General features: G+C 41.9%; 1 protein-coding gene across 1 annotated transcript in view; it reads right to left on the bottom strand.

Annotated features, from left to right (window-relative positions):
• PPM1E (protein phosphatase, Mg2+/Mn2+ dependent 1E) overlaps nucleotides 1-21,746 on the bottom strand; it is a 77,576-nt gene that overhangs the window by 23,816 nt on the left and 32,014 nt on the right. Inside the window, exon 5 of the mRNA XM_068102242.2 lies at nucleotides 6,787-6,930. Coding sequence (XP_067958343.1) covers nucleotides 6,787-6,930 — 144 coding nt within the window. The remainder of the gene's footprint in view (nucleotides 1-6,786; nucleotides 6,931-21,746) is intronic.

Genomic DNA, 21,746 nt, shown 5'->3' with positions numbered 1-21,746 from the left:
CAAGATCGCTTCGGCAAGCCAGCTTGCCGGAGCGGCGAGCCAGCTCGTCGGGGTGGCGGCCGGGAGCCTTCCCGCCCACCCGCCCACCCGCCCGACGCCCGCGACGCAGTCTCCTTCCCGGAGACCGCCGGGCCGCCACGATTGGCAGCGGCGACGCCGCGTCGCCCGGTCCCGACGCGTCCACCGGAGCCCCCGCCGGACCCGGCCTGGTGCTATTTCCACGCCAGGTTCGGGCGGCAGGCCCAATCATGCCGACCCCCGTGCACGTTCGGCAAGTCGGGAAACGGCCGAGCCGGCGTTCCCTCCCAGCAATGAACGCCGGCCGTTCCGGAAACCTGCTGTTCATCGCGGACCGAGCCTCGGGGCGGCGCTTCCTCTGCGACACCGGCGCCCAGCTGAGCGTCATTCCCGCTTTGGCGGAGGACAGGCGGGCCGCCGTCTGCGGCCCCCCATTGGTCGCGGCCAACGGCTCCGCCATCCGCACTTTCGGCCCACGCACCGTTGCCCTCCGCTTCGGCAGCCAGCTCTTTCACTGGGAGTTCGTGACGGCGGACATCCCCATGGCTTTGCTCGGGGCCGATTTCTTGTGCGCCCACGGGCTGCTGGTAGACATGAAACGCCGGCGTCTCGTCAACGCCGAGACTTTCAGCTCCCTGGCGTGCGTCTTGAGCCGGGCCGCACCCACCGAGTTTTCCTGCGCCCTCCCATTGGCGGACGACTTCGCAAGTCTCCTCGCAGAGTTCCCGGCCCTCACGCGGCCGACGTTTTCGGCCATCGCGGTGAGGCATGGCATCGAGCATCACATCCCCACTACGGGCCCGCCGGTGTACGCCCGGGCTCGCCGTCTCGACCCCGCCAAACTCGCCGTCGCCAAGGCCGAGTTCATGGCGCTGGAGTGCCTCGGCATCGTACGGCGCTCCGGCAGCGCCTGGGCCTCGCCGTTGCACATCGTCCCGAAGCCGGGGGGCGGATGGCGGCCATGTGGCGACTACCGCCGCCTCAACGACGCCACTACCCCCGACAGGTACCCCGTCCCGCACATCCAGGATTTTTCCGCCCGGTTGGCGGGGCGGACCATTTTTTCTAAAGTGGACCTGATTCGGGGGTACCACCAGGTGCCCGTCCGCCCGGCCGACATCCCGAAGATGGCCGTGATCACACCTTTCGGCCTCTTCGAGTTCCTCCGGATGCCCTTCGGCCTCAAAAACGCGGCGTAGGCGTTCCAGCGCCTGATGGATGGCGTGCTGCGCGACCTGCCGTTCCTCTTCACCTTCCTGGACGACATCCTCGTCGCCAGCACGTCCAGAGCCGAGCATCTCCTCCACCTCCGGACGCTCTTCGGCCGCCTCAGCGAGCACGGCTTGATTGTCAACCCGGCGAAATCTCACTTTGGTGCGGCGACGATCGACTTTTTCGGCCACCGCATCACCCGGAGCGGCGCTGTGCTGCTGCCGGCCAAAGTCGAGGCCATCGCCGCTTTCCCGCGCCCCCGCTCTGTCAAGGCGCTGCAGGAGTTCCTCGGGATGGTGAACTTCTACCACCGTTTCGTGCCCCGAGCGGCGCAACTCATGCGGCCCTTGTACGCCGCCCTCCGCGGCCAGCCGGCGAAGCACGACGTCGTCTGGTCCACGGACATGGACGCGGCTTTTGCCGGTGCGAAACGGGCCCTCGCCAACGCCACGCTGCTGGCCCACCCGGTACCCCATGCCCCCATCGCCCTCACCACGGACGCCTCCGACTACGCCGTGGGTGCGGTCCATGAACAATGGGTGAACGGGGCCTGGCAGCCGCTCGCGTTCTTCAGCCGGTAACTCCTGCCCAACGAGCTGAAGTACAGCACGTTCGACCGCGAGCTCCTCGGGCTGTAGCTGGCTGTCCACCATTTTCGCCACCTCCTGGAGGGCCGCCCATTCACGGCCTTTGTCGACCACAAGCCATTGATTTTCGCAATGGCCAAGGTCACGGAGCCGTGGTCGGCCCGCCAGCAGCGCCACCTCTCCACCGTGTCGGAATACACCACGGACATGCGGCACGTCGCCGGGAAAGACAACACCGTGGCCGACTGCCTTTCTCGGGCCGGCGCCAACGCCATCCACCTCGGCGTGGATTTCGCCCTGATGGCGACGGACCAGGCCACCCACAGCACGGTGCAGGCGCTCAGTGTGGCAGACACGGGCCTCCGCTTGGCTGACGTCCCCTTCGTGGGCACGGTCCTGCTTTGCGACGTCTCCCAAGGCCGACCGCGCCCCGTCGTGCCGGTCTCCTGGCGGCGCCGCATTTTCGCTTCCCTCCACGACCTCTCGCACCCAGGCCGGAAGGCGTCCCAGAAGCTGGTGTCGGCACGCTTCGTCTGGCACGGGTTGCGACGAGACGTCCGCGACTGGGCCAACGCCTGCACAGCCTGCCAGCGGGCCAAGGTCCACCGTCACACCCTGGCTCCGTTGGCTCCTTTCACCGTGCCCGAGCGGCGTTTCGACCACGTCCACGTGGACCTGGTGGGTCCCCTGCCCCCATCGCGGGGGTTCACCCACCTGCTCACCATGGTGGACAGGACCACCAGGTGGCCGGAGGCCGTGCCCCTCACCTCCACCACCACCGCCGACGTGGCGCAGGCGTTCATCGCCACCTGGGTCACGCGCTTCGGCGCACCGGCGGACATCTCGTCCGACCGCGGCCCACAGTTCACATCCGAACTTTGGGGCGCGGTCGCCCGCTCGTTGGGAGTCACTCTGCACCGCACCACGGCCTACCACCCCCAAGCCAACAGGTTGTGTGAGCGGTTTCACTGCTCCATGAAGGCCGCACTCATGGCTGGCCTCCAGGACGACGGGTGGGCCGACCGGCTCCCGTGGGTCCTTTTGGGCCTCCACACGGCCCCCAAGGAGGACCTCCAGGCGTCCACCGCCGAGCTGGTGTACGGCCAGACTCTCCGCGTCCCGGGCGAGTTCGTGCCCGACGCCACCAGCCCCTCGTCCGCCGCGCGCCAGCGCACGGACTTCCAGGAGGCCGCCCAACGTTTCGCCCCAGTGCCAACGTCCTGCCACGGCGACCCCCACTCCTACGTCCCCCCAGCACTCCGCACGGCGGAGTACGTCTTTGTGCGCACCGGGGGCCGCTCCGGCCACCTTACGACGGACCCTTCCGGGTCCTACGCCGGGACAACAAGTCCTTCATCGTCAGCATCGGCGGCCGGGCGGACCGGATCTCGCTGGACCGCCTCAAACCGGCCCACATGGACGTCGGCCAGCCGCCACGGTAGGCTCTGCCACCGCGGCGCGGCCGCCCCCCGTGCACTACACCCTCCGTCCGACCATCCACCACCACACCGGACCCCCCCCCCCCCCCCCACCGCCGTGACCGGCCAGGGGTCGTTTCGGTCGGGTCATCCGGACCCCCCTCAGGTTGACCTCCCTGGACCAAGTCCATTCTGGGGGGGCGTGTGTAGCGACCCATGGGTCCCCCAAGCAAGACCGGCATCAGAATCTCCTTGCTCCAGCCGGTGACGTCACCGGCGGGGATCCACGGCGCCAGAGTGGCTGGTCACGTGACCGCCAAAGCGTGCCGCGCGTGCGGGTATAATGAGCTACACCTGTGGATCACGTCACCACCGAAGCACGCCTCGCTTGAGAGGCGTGGCTTTCGGTTTCGGTTTCGGTTTCTGATTTTGCTTTATAAGGCAGCCCGATAAACGGGCTTTTTAGTGTTCCCGAGTTGGTTTTACGAATAAACATCTTCTCGGACGAGTTTGTGCCTTGCCATCCTTTTATCCGTATTCTGCTGGAGTCCGGACTCCTTCAATATGACATAACAAATATCATGAATCATTTACATTTTGTAGTCCAATGTATAATTTAAATAAACATAAATGCAAATTTCGCATGTGGAAAAAGTAAGTACACCCTTGGCTCTAATAGGTGGTATTGCCCCCTTTGGCAGAAACAACCTCAAGTAGGCCTTTCTTATAACTGTCTACCAGTCTCTGATATCGACTGGGAGAAATTTTTGCCCACTCCTCTGTGCAGAATTCTTTCAGCTGTGCGATGTTTGAGGGGTTTCTTGCATGCACAGCTCGTTTCAAATCCCCCCACAACATCTCGATGGAATTTAGATCCGGGCTTTGACTCGGCAATTCCAGAACCCTCCATTTCTTTCTTTTCAGCCATTCCTTGCTGGATTTACTGGTATGTTTAGGGTCATTGTCATGTTGCAAGATCCACCTTCGGTGGAGCTTCAACACTCCGACAGATGGCCTCACATTATCCTCAAGCACCCTCTGGTACAATGAAGAATTCATCGTGGATTTTATGATGGTGAGCTGCCCAGGCCCTGATGCAGCAAAGCTGCCCCAAACCATAATATTTCCACCACCATGCTTTACAGTTGGTATCAGGTTCTTGTGGTCAAATGCTGTCTTTGGTTTTCGCCAAACATGTCTTCTGGTACTGTGGCCAAATAACTCTACCTTTGACTCATCTGTCCAGAGCACATTGTTCCAGAAGTGCTGGTCTTTGCCTCGGTGCTCAATGGCAAACTTTAGTCTTGCCCTGATGTTCTTTCTGGACAGCAAAGGTTTCCTCCTGGCAAACCTCCCATGTAGATCAAATTTGTGCAGCCTCTTTCTAATGGTAGACTCGTGCACTTTGACATCAACAGTGGCAAGAGCTACCTGGAGGTCCCGTGATGACATTTTGGGGTTCTTAGAGACTTCTTTTAGCATCTTACGGTCTGCTGTCGGGCTGAACTTGTTGGGGCTGCTTGACCTGAACAAGTTGGCAGTTGTTTGGAATCATCTCCACATGCAGATGATCTTCCGGACAGTCGAATGATTGATTTCAAATTGTTTGGAGGTCTTTTTAAATCCTTTCCCAGACTCGTAGGTATCTATAACCTTCTTTCTGAAGGCCTCAGAGAGCTCTTTTGATCTGCACATGGTGACGCCGCACACTTCAACAACAAAGAGCAAACCAAACTAAATGTCTGAGGTTTAAATAAGACAGGTTCCTCCAAGATCCTCTCCAACCATGTTCTAATCATTTGCACCTGAGCTGGTGCACCTGATTCTAATTTTAGGTATTTGAAGTAGTGATAAATGTAGGGGTGTACTTACTTTTTCCACATGCGAAATTTGCATTTATGTTTATTTAAATTATACAATGGACTACAAAATGTAAATGTTTCATGATGTTTGTTATATTATATCACCTTTATCTATCAATATTGTTGAAATGAAGATCAAATAGCTGTATGTTGAAATATGTTGAAAAAGTCAAAACTTTACATGGGGTGTACTTACTTTTTCACGTGACTGTATGTGTCTGAACCTTGTGAGCGAAATATCTTGAAAAATAAACGAACTACTGACTTCTAATCTGGTGTGTGGGTGTATCGACGCATGAGGGAGAACGCTATTGAAAATTGGGTCGCCACGTCAAAATCCAAGATGGCCGCCTTGCGTCTGCCACTTTGTCAACTCGCATCACTTCACCGACGGGGGACCTAGGCGTAACGTTTGTTCTCGTTGATAATTATTCTTGGCAACCTCATCTGTATTTCGACAATTGTTCACCATAAAAATATATAGTTTTTTTCCAAAGATGCACGCATGCCCATATGATGACTGACATTTTGTTTGCACTGGCGATCATATTTTGAAAGAATATTTATACCGAATTTTCAACAAAGTGGGGCGACTTTCAAATCAAATTTCACTTTGTCTAGGCTTTGCAGAATTAGATGATTTCTAGTGCCTTCCAGCAATCGAGATCGACGTTCACAGCGACGCTCATCCGAAGCACCTGCAATTGATGTGAGCGAAGCATGGACTCGATCGTGCTCTGGGTATAGATACTACAGACTGTATTCCAACAACTATCGGGGACGTGTCCTCATAGTGGTTGTACCCTCCAACGCAAGTCGGGGGCAAAATCTTCCCCATTCTACCCTGCTGCCCAGATTCGTCAGGGCAACGTGCGGTCACAGTCAGAGTGCCGATCTGTCCCCTTGGACCAGCCCTTTCCCTCTTGTCTCTGTCTCTTTCTCTCTAACTCCATCATGTCCCTAAATTATTGAAGGCGGGGTACACCATCCTGGATGTGGGAGATCTCTGGGTCGCTCCTGGGAGATTGATCGGATGTCTTCAGCACAGGCTTGTTCGAGAGAACTGCCAGGGGCTACACAACAACAACAACAACAACAACAACAACAGACGGTATTCCTTGTGCATTGAAATGGAGTGTAATTTTTTTTTGCTACTTCTCTTAATATATATTTATATATTTGTATACAATGTCTAGGCTCGTGTAAGAGCAAACACATAAAACACAGAAACAGACATGAAACATAATAAAGAGAGAGAAACAAGAGGGGAAAGAGACTCTAGAGGGAGGCACAATAGTCGAGAGCAGGGACATCGGGAGATCTGTGGAAGGGAGAGGGCTGGGGCAGGGTACACGGGATAAACAAAAGGACACTACAATGACTTTCAGAAGAGAAAACGGAATTTAAAAAATATTACACAGTGGGAATTAAATCTGTGGAGAATCAAATACAAATTCAAACAATGTGGTGAATATTTTAGTAATCCGGCCTAATACTGCAACGACTTTCTTTCTAATTCACTAAATTATTTTTGTGTGTGTGTCAGATTCCGTTTTCCGTTTAAAGTCACTATTTCCATGAATTCTGTCTGTTTTCCATGAACACGGAAAATCACGAGCTCTGGTCACAACAAATGTCTCATCTTGGGAGTGGAAAAGAATAAAATCGAAAGGAATTTCACAATCTCACCTCACGGTCAGGCTTGTGAGGCATCATAAGTTCCACAGCGATTCCACAGCGTACTAATGTCACCTGTGAGTCACCAAGCCAGGCAACATGCAGAGTCTTCCCACGAAGGAGCGTCACCACGCCTGTGGACCCACAGCGGAGACTCTGGGGGTTGAACAGGCAGTGCTCAGTTAAAGTTAAAGGATTGCTCAGTTAAAAAAAGAGTTAGAAAAGAGAAATAGTGGGAGAGAGATCTCTCCAAAAAAGGTAAACAATAATAACCCCAAGGGGCAGTGGTGAAGCCAGCACGTTAACCTTCATATTTGGTCATGTACTGGATTTCTGCATTTAGGCATCAGCAAGAAGGAAATCAGCTTTAAAGTACAAGACTCTTGACGAGGACTATTTGGGCACGGAGTGACATGGACAAAGACACACAGATCTTGCAAGGAAACTAACAAGAACATGGGGTGCCATGTGGCCAGTAGAGGGAGGCAAGTGTAAGCAGAGGAGGCGAGTAGAGGGAGGGAAGTGTAAGCAGAGGAGGCGAGTAGAGGGAGGGAAGTGTAAGCAGAGGAGGCGAGTAGAGGGAGGGAAGTGTAAGAAGAGGAGGCAAGTAGAGGGAGGGAAGTGTAGGAAGAGGAGGCAAGTAGAGGGAGGCAAGTGTAGGAAGAGGAGGCAAGTAGAGGGAGGCAAGTGTAAGAAGAGGAGGCAAGTAGTGGGAGGGAAGTGTAAGAAGAGGAGGCAAGTAGAGGGAGGGAAGTGTAAGAAGAGGAGGCAAGTAGAGGGAGGGAAGTGTAAGAAGATGAGGCCAGTAGAGGGAGGGAAGTGTAAGAAGAGGAGGCAAGTAGAGGGAGGGAAGTGTAAGAAGAGGAGGCAAGTAGAGGGAGGGAAGTGTAAGAAGATGAGGCCAGTAGAGGGAGGGAAGTGTAAGAAGAGGAGGGAAATGTAAGAAGAGGAGGGAAGTGTAAGAAGAGGAGGCAAGCGGAGGGAGTAAATTCTAAGAGAAGGAAAGCAGCAGTGACATAAATGGAAGTGAAGGGAGTTAAGAAAGAGGCTCAAATAACTTTCAAAAAACAATCATGTTACATGAATGAATGTTGCAAAAAATTTAATCATATTTAATTACAAAAATCATGTTACATGAGTCATCCCAAAAGTTACGTCACTTTACTTGTATATTAAATAGGAATAGTGTAACACCATCATGAACATGCTCTAAACAGAGCATCGGTGCTGCCAAAGCAGTTTCTTTGGCTCGTCCGAGCGTCCTGGATAACCACTCTGACACAGGAAGTCAAGGCAGGAATTTGCCAGGGTGCCGGTGATAGCTCGCCTACTCTTTGCAAAGGACACTGGGATTTTTGAAGTCCACCAAGTAGTTTCAGCATACCAGACGCTCAGCTTAACGTCCACATGAGGGACAGCACACACATGTTGATAAAACACTGGGATGATGGTTTATAGCTGGGTCGGGATTCAAACCCAGGTAAGGCAGCTTCGAGGCAAGTGTATTTCGCACCTCTAAGCCATCTTGCTAGCCCCAATAGTATAACTGACAAACCTTATTACCCTCGCCAGAGGACAGGGTATTTGATTTGAGTCCGTTTGTTACTTGCAAAATCGAAGATTTTTCAAGTATATTGGTCGGTTACGTTTGTGGTTCTGTCTGTCTGTCTGTTTGTCTGTTTGTCTGTTTTTTGTCACCGGCCGACAGGTCACAATTCGAAACCGATCGTCACGAAACTTCACCAAGTTGTATAGGTCGTCCCAATTGAGAAGCCTATTGTTTTTGGGGTCAAAAGGTCAACATAGGCCAAAGGTCACAAACTTTGCCAAATTTCTAAAGTCCTCATTTTTCATCCGATTGACTTGAAATTTGAAGAGGACTTGCATATCTGGTCACTGAATTTAACCACCAAGTATATTTGAGGTCAACGTAGGCCAAAAGGTCAACATAGGCCTAATTTCTAAAATCCTCAATTTTCATCCGATTGACTTGAAATTTGAAGATGACTTGCATATCTGGTCACTGAATTCAACCACAAATTATATTTTAGGTGAATATCGGCCAAAAGGTTAACATAGGCCAAATTTCTAAAAACACGAATTTTCATTTGATTGCCTTGAAATTCTAAGAGGATTTACATATATGGTCACTGAGTTCAACCACCAACTATTTTTGAGGTCAACATAGGCCAAGTTTTTTAAATCCTCAATTTTCATCCGATTGACTTGAAAATTGAACAGCAATTGCACATTGAGTCACTAAATATGGAAACTAAATATTTTTGAGGTCAAAAGGTCAAAGGTCAACTCAAGGTCAACCATACAAAATCATCATTTTTCATCTGAAAAATCGTCACTTTTCTTTCTATTGACCCGAGCTTTGATCAAGATTGTCAATTTTAATCTTGATGAAATGGTCAATTTGCTGTATCAATGGAATTTTTTTCTTGGGGGTGGGGGGCGGATTTTGCAAGTATCGTGCTCAGCATGACGTCGGCTTGTTTGTTTGTTTGTTTGTTTTTTGTCTGTTTGTTTGTCCGCACAGAATAAATATGATTTTCTCTGCAACTGTTGGTCCTATTGACAGGAGATTTTCATCATAGGTGCAACTCCACCTGTATAATTTTTTTATTATAATTATGACGTCATCGGCCACGTGGTTCGGCCGCCATCTTGGAAAAACCGAAAAAAATTGCACCTCTATATCTCTAAAAGCACTGCATAGACAAAATTGAGACATGGCTCATTTGAAAAGAGCTCACTCTCCATGTGGAATAACATATGTTAATAATGATGTCATAGGTGTCTCCATTATGATGTCATAACTCGGCAAGTACAAAACGTCTTCCGATCAAGATGAAATTTCTAGACTCATCCAGGGATAAATTTGTGGAGAAAAAAAACAAATGATGGCGTCATTGGTCACGTGGTTCGGCCGCCATATTTGTTTTAACACAAAAGCCTTAAAAAACCACTGAAAATACGTCCTGGCAAGGGTCTGCAATCTCTGATTGCTCTTTCTTGTTTATGTTACAATATTCTACATGAGCGCCATCTTCTTTAAATCACCTCATCCAACGATCAAACCAACATTCTGAATCTGATCCTAGCACGGATGACATCCTCATGAAGCGTGCTGAACGAGGTGGATTTGGCCCTGTTAACCTTTTCAGGGGATGCAAAACGTCTTCCCCAAAGCTAGGTGGATTCATTTTCCCTGTGAAATGTCTTGGTGAATTTCTTGTGCATCATGCATCACCATTAATTTATATAATACGAGCTCGGATGATCTTCTACACTGAGGGTTTTCTGCCATGGCCACATCTTTAGCGTCCTCAATGTCATAAATTTCTGAACCAAAACAAAGTTATTTATTTACCCAACTTATCAGGAATAATGGGACATGCAACAAGAACTTTTATTTAAGAGGTTACAAAGTGGGGTGACAACTTTATGGACGACACTCATATTTAACTATGTTGTAAGATGTTATTAATTGTGCTCTACGATGACATTGGGACCTGTAAGAATACAACTACAATACATTATAACTCCCACCTCCTCCTTTCCAAATAATTAATGCTTAGTACTGATTCACCTGCGACGGTGGGGCATGACATGTACGGAAACTTTTTTTTAAACCAAATTCCGGCAGAATAAATGGCATTATCGAGAGAATATACCTACGAAAGGCTTTCTGGAAGTAGCCTGACATAGAAAAACATATTTGGCTTCTTCAGACTCCTTCATTTGCTTTAAATTGTTTATTTAATTTTCAACATATGTACGTCCCCTTGAGTTCAAAGCATATTGGTCCAACGCTGTTGCATCTGTGCTGTGCTCGTCTTGTAAAACACCTTGTCATACCTGTCCAGAAACCTCTTGACTACTGTGATATCATCATCATCATCTTGATTCAATTTGGGGAAAAGGTCGGAGTCTGAAGAGCCACTGTTTGTCAATCCAAAAGGCATGGTTGGGCACTGGGGTTGCTGCATCATGGGCTGTACTGTAATGAATTGGCCTAGAAAAGCAACACTCAACTTCTCTGGACACATATTCTTGATGGCTTCTCGTAAGCACCACAGTTCATCAGCATAGTACTCCCCATCGACGACTCGCCTTTTGGGAGAGTAAATCACAGTCACCTCTTCGGTGTCACAGGAAACCGTGGCCATGACCATTCCAGCTGATGCTTTCTTGCCGAACCTCTTGAGGTGATGTTTACACTTTCACTGCATACTCTGCATCCCAGGATGACTGGTGAACTCATGGCTCATCCTGAGTCAAAACAGCTCAATACGTTTCCTGGAGATATTAAGTGGAACTCCCCTCTGATCAGCAGTCAAAATTCTTTAAACCCATCTTGGCAAAACCTTTTCCATGTCCAATGGTTCAGGAAGGATTAAATAACCGGACCCAGTGCTGAGGCTCAATGTTTCAGGAAGGATTAAATTTAAATAGCCGGACTCAGTGCTGAGGTCCAATGTTTCAGGAAAGATTACATAACCGGACCCAGTGCTGATTCCCAATGTTTCAGGAAGGATTAAATAACCGGACCCAGTGCTGAGGCCCAATGTTTCAGGAAGGATTAAATTTAAATAGCCGGACCCAGTGCTGAGGTCCAATGTTTCAGGAAAGATTAAATAGCCGGACCCAGTGCTGAGGCCCAATGTTTCAGGAAGGATTAAATTTAAATAGCCGGACCCAGTGCTGAGGTCCAATGTTTCAGGAAAGATTAAATAGCCGGACCCAGTGCTGATTCCCAATGTTTCAGGAAGGATTAAATAACCGGACCCAGTGCTGAGGCTCAATGTTTCATGAAGGATTAAATAGCCGGACCCAGTGCTGAGGCTCAATGTTTCAGGAAGGATTAAATAGCCGGACCCAGTGCTGATTCCCAATGTTTCAGGAAGGATTAAATAGCTGGACCCAGTGCTGATTCCCAATGTTTCAGGAAGGATTAAATAGCCGGACCCAGTGCTGAGGCCCAATGTTTCAGGAAGGATTAAATAACCGGACCCAGTGCTGAGGCCCAATGTTTCAGGAAGGATTAAATAGCTGGACCCAGTGCTGATTCCCAATGTTTCAGGAAGGATTAAATAACCGGACCCAGTGCTGAGGCTCAATGTTTCAGGAAGGATTAAATAGCCGGACCCAGTGCTGAGGTCCAATGTTTCAGGAAAGATTAAATAGCCGGACCCAGTGCTGAGGCCCAATGTTTCAGGAAAGATTACATAACCGGACCCAGTGCTGAGGCCCAATGTTTCAGGAAGGATTAAATAGCCGGACCCAGTGCTGATTCCCAATGTTTCAGGAAGGATTAAATAGCCGGACCCAGTGCTGATTCCCAATGTTTCAGGAAGGATTAAATAGCCGGACCCAGTGCTGATTCCCAATGTTTCAGGAAGGATTAAATAGCCGGACCCAGTGCTGAGGCCCAATGTTTCAGGAAGGATTAAATAGCCGGACCCAGTGCTGATTCCCAATGTTTCAGGAAGGATTAAATAACCGGACCCAGTGCTGAGAGTAGTGTAATAATGTTGCTTCTGGGACACCTCCGTTTAACATGGGAAATCCCTATCTAATGTCATTTACCCCCTTGTCTTTTTCAAAAATCATAAACACCTCTATTTCTCCCACCCTCATCTTTATGAACCTTTTGTCTGTAGTACCTATCCTTAATGTTGTTCATTAGACCACTCAAACACTACAAATATTTGTTTTCTCTTATAGACCTATCATCCTTCTTCTACATATCATCTGGCAGATTAATCTTTGACCCATTCACTTCCATATTAATTCTTTCCCTCCCTCATTGACCCTAAACACCTATATTTCTCTCACCCTGTTCTTTACGAACCTTCTAACCTTTTGACATGCTATCCTTATTCATTAGACCACTTAAACACCTGTGATCCTTCTGACCTTATGGACCTTTTAACCTTTTACTCTTAATATCATCTGGTGAATATAACCCACTCAAACAACGACCCTACAAATATTTGTTTATGCGTGGGAAATAATTTAATTCTCTTGCCACTCTCTTCACCATCTAATATATTAACAAAAAAGATGATTGAGTTTGGTTCTTTATTAAGATATTTTAACTGAGCTAAGATAAAATGGTAAACCTCCCTCAATGTTCTTGTTTGAGCACCTCCAGTGCCACATACCATTTTTAAATTAAAGTATATATTTTCCTGACAACCATCAAAGTTTTCCGTCCACTCAAAAATATTTCCATCTTTTTTACCCAATTCACCTGTATTTAAATTAATTCTCTTATTTGTTTTGTGAATTTTTTTACCAGTTGCCTTTTCAATTATACCTATTTGATATTTTTCACATTCATTATGTTTTCCATTTATATACCAAGGTTGATTACACCTCCACTCTTTAGTCTGGTTGATACTTGGTTCTATCATTTATATAATAGTAAAAAAGGCGGCGGTAGCCCGTTAAAATCCCCAACCCCCCCTTTTTAACTTATCACTTATATATATCTTATCACTTATGTATATCTTATCACTTATATATATCTTATCACTTATATATATCTTATCACTTATATATATCTTATCACTTATATACTTATATAACCATAAGGGAGACTATCAATTCCATTTTCTAAAATAAACCTCTTATCATCAAAAGCCCCCAATGCTTTCTTATTCACCTCTTCTGAATATAATTGATGTTTATAACTTCTTATTCCATTAATCTTTCTAAACTCTTCTTTCTTTGTTGTTAAACAGTTATAATAATCCTTAAAGTTTATTGTTTCTTTAATGACATTTTTCTTTACACCTTTTAATTTCTTATCAGTTTTTTCAACGTTATTCACAATGTATTTATAAGCATAAGCCTTAGACCTCAATCCCACAAATTCACTCATGACATTTCCTCCTAATTCATCCTTGAACTTTCCAATCACCTTTTTATTTTTAGAAGAGAACAACTCACTCTCTGGACTGTAATTACTCGTGTCATAGATATTAATGTCTCTTTTCATGTCTGAATAAACATCGTTGGTATTAATTTTCAAAATAAAACTATCTGTATCCATATAAAGTAGATTAACATCATTTTGATATTTCTTCCTCAAGTTATTATAAAAGTAATCATACATTAATGACTTTGATAAATCAAGAATTGTTGTCCCAATATAAATAGGTTTGTTCATTTCAATACTCTCTTTAATCAAATGGATCGCACAAAAGTTCTCAGTAAAGACCTCAGCTCGAGTAAAACTCGGTCTATTAATTAATTTTGATGCTTGTTCCCAAGATGTTGATAATCTGATATTTTGTCTTTTCCTCACATTCTCCATAGTCTTACCAAAGACCGCATTATTCATCAATTTATAAAAGTCTTTCTCAAAATCTGTTTTTGACTCTGTTCTTCTTTGTGTATTAAAATCAATGTACCCCTTTAACCAATGACTTTGATTGAACTTTAGAACCCTATGGATCTTCTCTACTCTTAGACCTTTTGATAAATATTGTCGCAAATTTCTTTGGTGTAGAACATAATTTTTCTTGTTATATAATGTAGTAAGTAATTTTTCTGTTGATTCACCTATATCAAACGATCGTTGATAATCACTCAACCATTCTTTCTTTGGACTTTCTTTCTCACAAGCAAATGGGAGATCTTTGTGTAGGTTATGGAGTTCCTCTGGATATTTTAAATCAATTTCAAAATAATAACCAACTTTTTCTTCATCCAATTCTTTTTGTGTAGAGATACATACATCTTGTAAAACGTTTTTGTAGTCTTTTTCCTTTACCCATCTAAGTTTTCCATAAGGAAGAGCCTGAGACATTGCCCAGCCATACAGGTTGTTTGCGTCATAGTACATCAAGTAAGAACTCTCTTTCGTTGGATCATAATTTGGAAGATATTTGTTATTTGCTTTTGCGTATCTACTCGAGCAGACTTGTGAAATTCCACCTCTTTTTGCCTTTTCAATCATCAAAAGCATATCAACATCGGTTATCAAATCCAAATCTTGTTTTGTCATTTTCAACATCGCACTCCAGGCCAATCCAGGTGCTGTGTAGTAGTGAGCAGGATCCAATCCATATCCAGTGCGACAAACAGATCTAAAGGCTTCAAATACATCGGCCAATAAAAGCACATCAGTTTTGAGATACAAATCGTGATACTCGCCAAGATTCCTGATGTTATATTTTTCCCAAACATTTTGTGCGTGTACATAATCTTTATCAGATATATTACTGTTGTTTAATTTGTTATAGAAATTTTCTTTTGAAGGAAGTTGTGTTTCATTGAATCTCTCAAATGAGTCCATATAGTCATAGGGGTAAATTCCCTTTTGTGTTAGAAAATCTTTATCTAAAAAATACTCTGAAAGACATGGAAACTCTTTTAGATTTTGAACCAAGTTAACCAATGGACTTGCCATGAATTTAAATGTATCAAGAAATCTGATATGAGTAATAGGAGATGTGTGAATTGTTTTTGTGAATGAAATGTATTTCTGATCCGTGTTTGGAATTGCTGAGATACTTCCAGAAGTCTTTGAGAGTTCCTTGATAAATAGATGTGTATCATAATGAGCGTTGTTATGAAGAAAGACAGGAATGAAAGAGGGGAGTTGATAATTAATATTACAACTTTGATGAGCCAGACCTCTATATTTACCAGTGAGATGACAATGGTCTCTAACCTTTAGACCTTTACCAATTTTCTCCTCACAAATATGACAGACATTGTTTTTTATAAATTCCCTTTTTTCTTTACTTGTTAAGGACATTGGTTTATTGGTTTCTCTCATTATCTTGGTTAATCGAACACAGTCTTTTTCTAGTCGTTTCACAAACTCCTCTGGGGTATTTGAGCCTCTATACATCTCTAACTTGTTATATTTATCACCAACGGATGATTTGATATAATAACAAAAACCACAAGGAGTATGTTTTTGATATTTATTTGTGTATGATTCTTTTGGATCTGGAGAAGCAGTATCAATTTTTTCTAAAATACTTTCAAAATCAGCATATATAACAAATGGATGTTTGATCTTTTTATTTTCATCTTTGAATGTGATCTTTGAGCCTTCTTTAGGCATATTGATTACCGTTGATTTATGTTCGCCACAATAATTTGAATGTTTATCTAATCTTTCTTGTGAATTGAAGAAGTTAAGACAACGCAAACAAATATATATTTTATTTGTTCTCTTACAGACTTGTGGTTTTATTAATTTAGCAATATCTTTGATGTATGTATAATGTGAATTTTCGTCTGAATTAAAATATAGAAGATTAATATGAGTTTGTTTACAATTGTCAGAAAGCTTTAAAACCTGAATGTTGTTTGTTTCTGTTAGACCATAAACATTAACTGATAAATTATTCATCTTTTCAAATTTAGGAATATCATTTAAAGTCATCGGAAACTTTAGATCTTTCGTATTTAATGTATTCTCATATTTTTTATAATGAGATACTCTTTCATCATGAAAATGTGGAGGATGTAAGTGTGCTAAAATAGACCAGAGAAAACATTTATTGTCTTTATTTTTGATATTGATAACTGCTTTTCTATTTTTGATAACACTGGGTAAATCAATGTAAGAAGAAGCTTTTAGAGGATCTGATTTAAGAATATGAATGTCTATGTAAATAATTTTTCCTATATTGAATCCACTTCCTACGATTGAATTATCCACATCTTGCTCTTGTTTAATAAGTTCATCATAGACTCCTGATGTTTTAAAATCTTGATATGAAGATATAAAGTGTGGCTCAGTTCTCATGTATGGTGCATCTATAACTCCTTCATCCTTTGTCATTTCTAATTTTACTCCCATATAAAATTTAAGTGGTTTCATTTCCTTTAGTGTTTTTTCAATCAACGTTTGAACAGCAGGTTTAACTATTTCTACAGCATCAACTATAGACTCTGGTTCAGGAGGTTTGAAGTTAAAGACTCTTATTTTAATATGTCCTTTGAATGCTCCATCAGAGTTTTTAGTTGTGATAAAATTTGATAAATGTAGATTTGTTTTAAGATGTATTTTGAAGCCTTTCTTGAGGATATTTTTATTACATGTAGAACAGTGTTTTGTTTCAGGTGGAAGAGGGGAAAGTTTGTTTAAAATGTTGTATGTATGTTTTGCGGTGAGAATATGTTGTTTATAATATTTTACTTCCTTCTCGCAAGTATCACAATAAACCATATTTATAGCGTGAGAAAACGTGGTGTTTTATATATATCACTGTGCTTAAAATAAAACACTTTTGAGCTTTACAGCTCCGTTTTATATATATCGCTGTGCTTAAACTAAAACACTTTTTCACTCAGAATCATCTAAGTCATAACTATCACATGAATACTCAGAATCATACTCAGAGTCATCAATAAAGCTACTCTCATAACTATCATTTGAGCACAAACTATTAGTATCATAACTATCATCTGTGTTCAATGAAATACTATCATCACCATCGTCCGAGTTCAATGAAATACTATCATCACTATCGTCCGAGTTCAATGAAATAGTAAAATCTTCACTGCTGTAATGACTCATATTTAATTAGCAGAAAAAACCTTTCCATCTATACCAATATACTTTCTTTCATTAACGGATTCAATCTCTACATTTTTAATATCAAAAGTTATCTTTAAATAATCTCTAACTATCATAGAACGAAATGACATTTCACCAGAAATATTAACATCATTCATTTTACTTAGATCTACACCCTTTGGATTATTAAAGAAAATACAAATGTCTCCTCTAGAATTATTAATGGTCTTATCATTCTTTTTCAAAGTATCGTGGTCAATCACTTTTTCAAGCTTTGAATAAATTGCCAGGAGTAGAGGAGAAACTTTTGTTAGATTTACTTTAATGGATGTCTTTCCAGGTATAGTTAGAGCTCTTCCTTTAAATGAAATAGAGGGGCTCATGTTATTTTCCATAACTGGTTTTACCCAAAAATTTCCATATTTATCTTTGTTCAATTTAACATCTTTGACATATTTTTCTATATCTTCCACCGAAGTAGAGATTGATTGAAATTTGTCTTTTGTGCTTTGAAACATTGTATTTATTAATGAATAAACTTGCGTTTAGTTTAAGTAAAAATTTACTATATAAATATGATACGTTCTGAAGGATATTTAGAATTTCCAGACTCTCCATATGATAAATTAGAGAATTGTCCAGCTTGTGATAGAATAGGGCTTAATAATGAGGGTTCATATAAACAATGTTTATTCTGTGATTATATTCTAATTAATGATAATAAGAAATATAAAAAAACATATAACTCTTTTAAATTAGAACCAAAAATGAATTACTTTACAAGATTAATAAGAGAGATGAATGTTAAGCATTATGGTGATAATACACCATTTCTTACAAGGAAAGAGACTCTTTGTATTGAGGAAATGTATAAGGGTTTAATGATATTTATTATTCAAAATAATTTTAATGGAAATGTTAATACAAGATACTATATAAATAAAATAATGAATTATTTTGAAATTAAACCCGAACTCAGGATAAAATATAGAGTTTCTAAAATAGCTCAAAAAAAGTTAGATGACTTGTTTTCCAAATATATAAATGAATGATTTTTTACCCGTTTGGGAAAATAAGATAAAGTTTAATAACCATAAAAACATTCCAAATTCATTGAGATGTCTAATAGTTGGTTCAAGCGGATGTGGGAAAACCTGTTTACTTTTAAAGATGCTCCTTGGTCCTAATTTTTTAGATTATGATAATTTAATAATTTTTACAAAGTCAAGTTTTCAACCCGAGTATCAACTACTCTCACAGGGTTTTAATGCAGGTCTTAAAAAGGAAGACATTATCGGTTTATTTAAACTTCAAAACAAACTGAATGATTATAATATTGAAGATATAATACAATTATTTTGTGATACACAGAAATCAAAATCGAAACCCATAACTTGTATTCTCAGTGATAATACGGATGATATACCTTCACCTCAAGATTTAGATAAATCAAAAAAGAACCTCGTCATCTTTGATGATTGTGTTAATGAGAGAAACCAAACAGTAATGGATAGCTACTATACAAGAGGGAGACATTCTTCTTGTAATTGTATATATCTTAGTCAATCATATTTTCAACTCCCTCGACGCTCAATAAGAAACAATGCCAATACTTTTATTTTATTTAAGTTAAATTCAATAGATGTAAATAATTTTTGGAGAGATAATTGCTCTACGTTATGTAGTAAAAAAGAATTTGAAAATTATATGAAACACACGATTGGAAAATATAAATATATTGTTGTGAAACAAGATGAGATACTAAATGATATTTTTCAATAAATAAATACAGAAAATGAATACCGAAGAAAGAGAAAGAAAGTTTAAGGAACATCAACAATTAGTTTCAAAAGTTGTTAAACAACAGGAAGAGATAAAGAAGAAACGGAGACAGAAACTAACTGGTGAAGAAGCCTTTGAAAGAAAACAAGAGAAATTCTTTAAACCACTTTTGAAAACTCAACACTCACCTACAGTTCCCACGGTAGAATTTACTCCGAAAAAACTTCAAATGCTCAAAGATTTTAGTCAGATAACAAAACAAGAACTTGGTGAATTAGAATATGATGACGAGGGATTATTTCGGAAACTTGAGCAGGTAAATCAACCCCCTAATTATGTTGTGGAAGCTCTTCAAAACAATGAATATTCGGCGGGTTCAAAAACCAGAGCAGGTCTCATTCCAACAGAAGAACCAGCAGTGTTTCATCTTGTGGAAGAAAAGGTATTGATATTTAATGATGAATTGATGTTCTTGAGTTCTACTCAACCAAATGTTAAATTAACTCCAAGATTAATGTTTCTTCTAACAAACCCCGGATTCAGCGGTTCAAAATATTTTGAGGAACCACTTGATATGGAAAGAGAGGAAGATAGGGTATATATTGAGTTGTTAAATGCACTTGATTATGGAGTTTCTGTTGCTGGTAAAAGTAAGAAGAATGAGAAGGAGAAACATATTATTGATGCTTTAAGTAAACTTGGTTCAGGTGTTAGTTTTCTTCCAAATGACCCATCACAATTAGTTAATAGGCTATTATTGTTGTTAGGTAGTAAGAAGGCTGGAAACAACAATTGTTTTAATGAATCCTCAGCCATTTTAGATCAGTTGATGAATATGAAAATAATTAATAAATGTCAATACAAAGATATTTTATTAGATATTAAATAAGATGAGAAGCACAATTCTTAGTTTTAATTTCACAACGAGCGATTACACAGCTTCATTCCCTTACCCACTACAACTTGACCCCCTTACCTCATATGAGGCATCTTTATTGTCGATGGAAACTTATAATACCTTGTTTAATATCACAGAGAAAAACAGCAAGTTTAGTTATAATCCAGGAAGTGGATATAAAACTATAACTGTTTCACCTGGAGCTTACGAGATTTCTCAAATATCTTCAGAAGTCTCTCGCCTTATGAAAGAAAAAGGTGATGAACCAAAAAATATTGTAATAGATATTCAAAAACACACTTCAAAATCAACTATTAAACTTAAAAATAATTATAAAGTTGATTTCACGATTGAAAATTCGTTTAGAGAGCTATTGGGTTTCTCTTCAAAAAAGATTGAAAATAACGGGACGTTTTACAGTGATAATGTTATCCAAATATCCTCCGGTATAAATTCAGTATTAATTCATTGTGATTTGATTGATGGTGCTTATAACGATGGAATAAGAACAAATACAATATTTTCATTCAGTGCATACTCAACCCCGATTGGTTATAAATTTAATATGGAACCAAAAAATCTTGTCTATTTACCTGTGTCAGGAAAAACCATATACAGAGTAAATTTTAGGATAACCGACCAAGATAATCGTATGATATCCTTTAATGATGAAATTATATCCATCAGAATTCACCTACGTGAAGTTTTTCAATAAATAAATAATGGTTATTGTGAGAAAACACGAGTTGGGAAAATATAAAATAATTACAGGGGAGGGCATGTTCCTTTCACCAGACTATACAAGGTATGTGGGTAGAGGATACTATAAACCTAAGAGACAACGAGGTGTAGGTCATCAATTTCGAAATAAAGGAGATGGGATAATTGATACTCTAATGGGTATTGGTTCAACCATCCTTAAACATAAAGACCTAATTGGTTCAACTGCTTCTGCCGTGGGCTCCGTTGCGGGTGCTATAAAGAGTATAAAAGATGCTCAAAAGGAGTCTCATAAATTACAAGCAATCAAAGAAATAAAAAAAGGTAAAACTCAACTATCTTCACAAGAACGACAAAAAATCATTAAAATACTTGGGTCAGGGTTTCAACAATTTTAATGCTATATAAATACAAGTATGGAAGCGATTGATAGTATCTATGATTTGGATGATACGATTATCATTTCAAACTCCACTAAAAAGGAAGACTATTTTAAGGTAAATGCTATAACAGGAACAGACTGGAATTCAAACGGAACAAAAAGTTTTGAAATAAATAATCAACAAACTTACTTGAATATAGCTGATAGTTTCTTGCTGTGTAAATTTAAATTCACTAAGGCTGCGAATAATACTAATGCTACACTCGTAAATGATTTCTTCTGGAAAATGTTTGACAGTGTCCGCCTGTATATTGGAACACAAGAGGTTGAAGCGGTTGATTATGTCTCTGCTACATCTGAAATGATGAAATTTACACTATATTCGTTTAGTGATAGAATGGGTAAGGGAGCTGTTGAAGGTTTTATTCCTGATATGTCAACGGGTACAAACGCAGACCCTGGTTATAGTCAAAGGAAGTCAATGTATAATGATGAAACAAAAGCAGTGAATAGTTTTACCGTAGCAGTACCTCTTAAAGGTATATTTGGATTTTGCGATTATGATAAAGTTTTGTATGGTCTTAAAATTAGATTTCAACTACAAAGGAATGATAATGTAAATAGGTTGC

Source organism: Myxine glutinosa, chromosome 6, assembly GCF_964187855.1.
Source record: "Myxine glutinosa chromosome 6, kmMyxGlut1.1, whole genome shotgun sequence".
Taxonomy (NCBI): Eukaryota; Metazoa; Chordata; class Myxini; order Myxiniformes; family Myxinidae; genus Myxine; species Myxine glutinosa.
Note: the sequence above shows the minus strand (reverse complement) of the source record. Positions and strands in the feature narration are given on the sequence as shown.